The sequence below is a fragment of the Vipera berus genome (genome assembly GCF_964194415.1).
Source record: "Vipera berus genome assembly, chromosome: 5".
NCBI lineage: Eukaryota > Metazoa > Chordata > Lepidosauria > Squamata > Viperidae > Vipera > Vipera berus.
In genome coordinates this window covers 74,121,777-74,124,596 of record NC_138207.1, presented here as the reverse complement: position 1 = coordinate 74,124,596, position 2,820 = coordinate 74,121,777, and the positions used below count along the sequence as shown (strand labels likewise).

General features: G+C 51.7%; 1 protein-coding gene across 4 annotated transcripts in view; it reads left to right on the top strand.

Annotated features, from left to right (window-relative positions):
- Positions 1–1,939: 1,939 nt before the first annotated feature.
- The window catches only part of TNKS2 (tankyrase 2), a 44,209-nt gene continuing 43,328 nt past the window's right edge, over positions 1,940–2,820 (top strand). For all 4 annotated transcript variants that reach the window (XM_081329394.1, XM_081329396.1, XM_081329393.1 and 1 more), the window contains exon 1: positions 1,940–2,297. In XM_081329394.1, the coding sequence (XP_081185520.1) occupies positions 2,057–2,297 (241 nt within the window). In that variant the 5' untranslated portion in view covers positions 1,940–2,056. The remainder of the gene's footprint in view (positions 2,298–2,820) is intronic.

Sequence of the window (2,820 nt, the reverse complement as noted above, 5' to 3'; positions counted from 1 at the left end):
GAGTTTAGAATTCTAAACTTACATGTCTTCAAGAGGATTTAATTTAGCTCTAATTCACATAGGCAGCTCTGTTTTCATCCCATGCTGATGCTGGCAGTAAACCATAATACTTTAATCAGGCTGCCCACAAAGGTATCCTTGCTGCACCAGAGTCCAAGGTATGTAATTGCTAGTGGATTCCGCATAAAGCTATTATGTGTAGTCAAGGAAACAGATTTTGAATTTAGCTAATGCTTATTCCCTGTAATCATTTGCCAATTTTGAGCAGACACCCACAGTATCCGATCGTTTCATCAGGGTGAGAGAACACATGGGTTCAGTACAAGGTTGTTGCAAGGAAAGCTCTGCCAGCTTGCATGTTACATCAAATGTACAAAAGGGGTGGAACTTGCAAGGTGAAGCTGCAAATCTTGATTAGACATTTGCTCCTTGCAGATGCTCATATATTCAACCAATTCTCCCTTAGACAACCAAGAATTACAAACTTAATGTGTACAGCTGAGTGCATCTTAACCCCAAATATCATGGGCACAGATGTCTTACAACTGTGACAATGGAAACAATGTACTATTGCCAAATCCTCAATATTATTTAAATTTAAACATTATGTTGAGAAAATAAACTCTCAGCATGAATTTGAGTTAGGTCAAGGAAAGTTTTACAGGCGCTACACGTTTCCAGCTGGCTTCCTAAGTTTTCCCGGTATGAATCTGGATGTTTTTCCCTATGGTACCAGAAAAAACCCCTTCATGGATTACTGCCTTGTCGTGGTGAAGGGGCTTGCCTAATTCAATGAAGCTGTGAGCTATGCTGTGCAGGGCCACCCAAGACGGACAGGTCATAGCAGAGTTCTGACAAAACGTGATCCACTGGAGAAGGAAATGGCAACCCACTCCAGTATCTTTGCCATGAAAACCCTATGGACAGTACCAAAAGGCAAAATGATATGACGCTGGAAGATGAGCCCCTCAGGTCGGAAGGTGTCCAATATGCTACTGGGGAAGAGCAGAAAGCTAGTACTAGTAGCGTCAGAATGAAGCGACTGGGCCAAAGCCGAAAGGACGCTCAGCTGTGGATGTATCTGGTGGTGAAAGATTTTTTTCTCCATAGGAACCTGGAATGTAAGATTCATGAATCAAGGCAAGCTGGACGTGGTCAAACAAGAGATGACAAGACTCACTGGAGAAAAGCCTAACGCTGGAAAAGATGGAAGGCAAGAGAAGAAGGGGACAACAGAGAATGAGGTGGCTGGATGGAGTCACTGAAGCAGTAGGCATGAGCTTAAATGGACTTCAGAAGATGGTAGAGGACAGGAAGGCCTGGAGGAACGTTGTCCATGGGGTCGCGATGGGTCGGACACGACTTCGCAGCTAACAACAACAACCACGAAAAAAAACAGCAGCCGCTATTTTTCATATGATGCTTATGATTTTCTTTGCTACACCTTTGTTCAGTTCAGTGACGCCTTAAACTCTGTTGAGTAGAAACCTGGGCTTAGACCGGCTTACAGCCTCAGCCTTCAACTACAATTGTATCTCCTCATAGTATCTCCTCATAGTTTCTCATGATTGGTTCATCCCTTCCCCTTGTCCAGGGGTAGGCAACCTCGGCTCTTTCATGACTCATGGACTTCAACTCCCAGAATTCCTGAGCCAGCCACGCTGGCTCAGGAATTCTGGGAGTTGAAGTCCATGAGTCATGAAAGAGCCGAGGTTGCCTACCCCTGCCCCTTGTCCCTTTTACTGGTAATTCTGTACAGGGTGCAACAACCCATGGAAGCCAAGTCCTTCCCGTAGCTCACTGCGCAGGCGTCCGGCTCAATCGACACGCCGGCCTCCTGGATGCGTGCGCACCTAAGCTGTTCCGCCTCCCTGCCTGTTGCCGCTTTGGCCGGCGCTGACGTAGCGCCTTCCTTTCCCCCCGCCGCCGCCGCCGCCCGCCCGCCCACTCCTCCGCCGCCAATTTGACGCTCCCTGCCGCCTCGCCGGGAAGGCTGCCGCCGGCCACGGCGGGCGTTTGGCTGTGAGCAGGCGGTCTCCACGGAGGGCGTTTAGGCATGGCCGGGCGGCGCGGCGCGGGGGGCGGCGGGGCGTTGGCGATGGGTCCCTTGGGGGAGCTGCTGCTGCAGCAGCCGCCGTCGTGCTGCGTTGGGGGAGCGGCGTCGGAGCCCGCCCGCGAGCTTTTCGAGGCTTGCCGGAATGGCGACGTGGAGCGCGTGAAGCGGCTGGTGAGGCCTGAGAACGTCAACGGCCGAGACACGGCCGGCAGGAAGTCCAGCCCCCTCCATTTCGCCGCAGGTAACCAGCCCTGTTGCGCCCCCGCGCCCCCTGCCTCGGGCTCTTCCCCCTCGAGGGCGCCTGGTTGACACTGTGGTGACCTCCTCCCCACCCCACCCCACCCCCAAAAGCAGGTCTGGTGGTTGCACGTCTCCACCTCTGGCTTTGGGCTGATCCTGGGCAGATAACTCAAGACTCGACGGAGCTGGAGAAGAGCCCCTGGGCACGGCTAGGCTGGGCGTTTTATTTCTTTGGCGTTATGGCATGTCTGGGCGTATCAATAATCCAAAGAGGGCCAAGGGCGGCCGTAGGAACATAACGGGAGCGGAAACTGGCTATTAGCGTGATCAATCTTCATTGAAATGAATGCTGAGGGGGGGGGGTACCCGAACTGCTACGAAGGCTCAGAATGGATTTGGGAAGGAAAGGACTAAAGGTGTGTTTGTGTGTGTGTGTGTGTGTGTGTGTGTGTGTGTGTATGTATGTATGTATATGAGGACCCAGATTGTTGGGGGCAATTAAGCTGACTTTGTAATAATGCCGC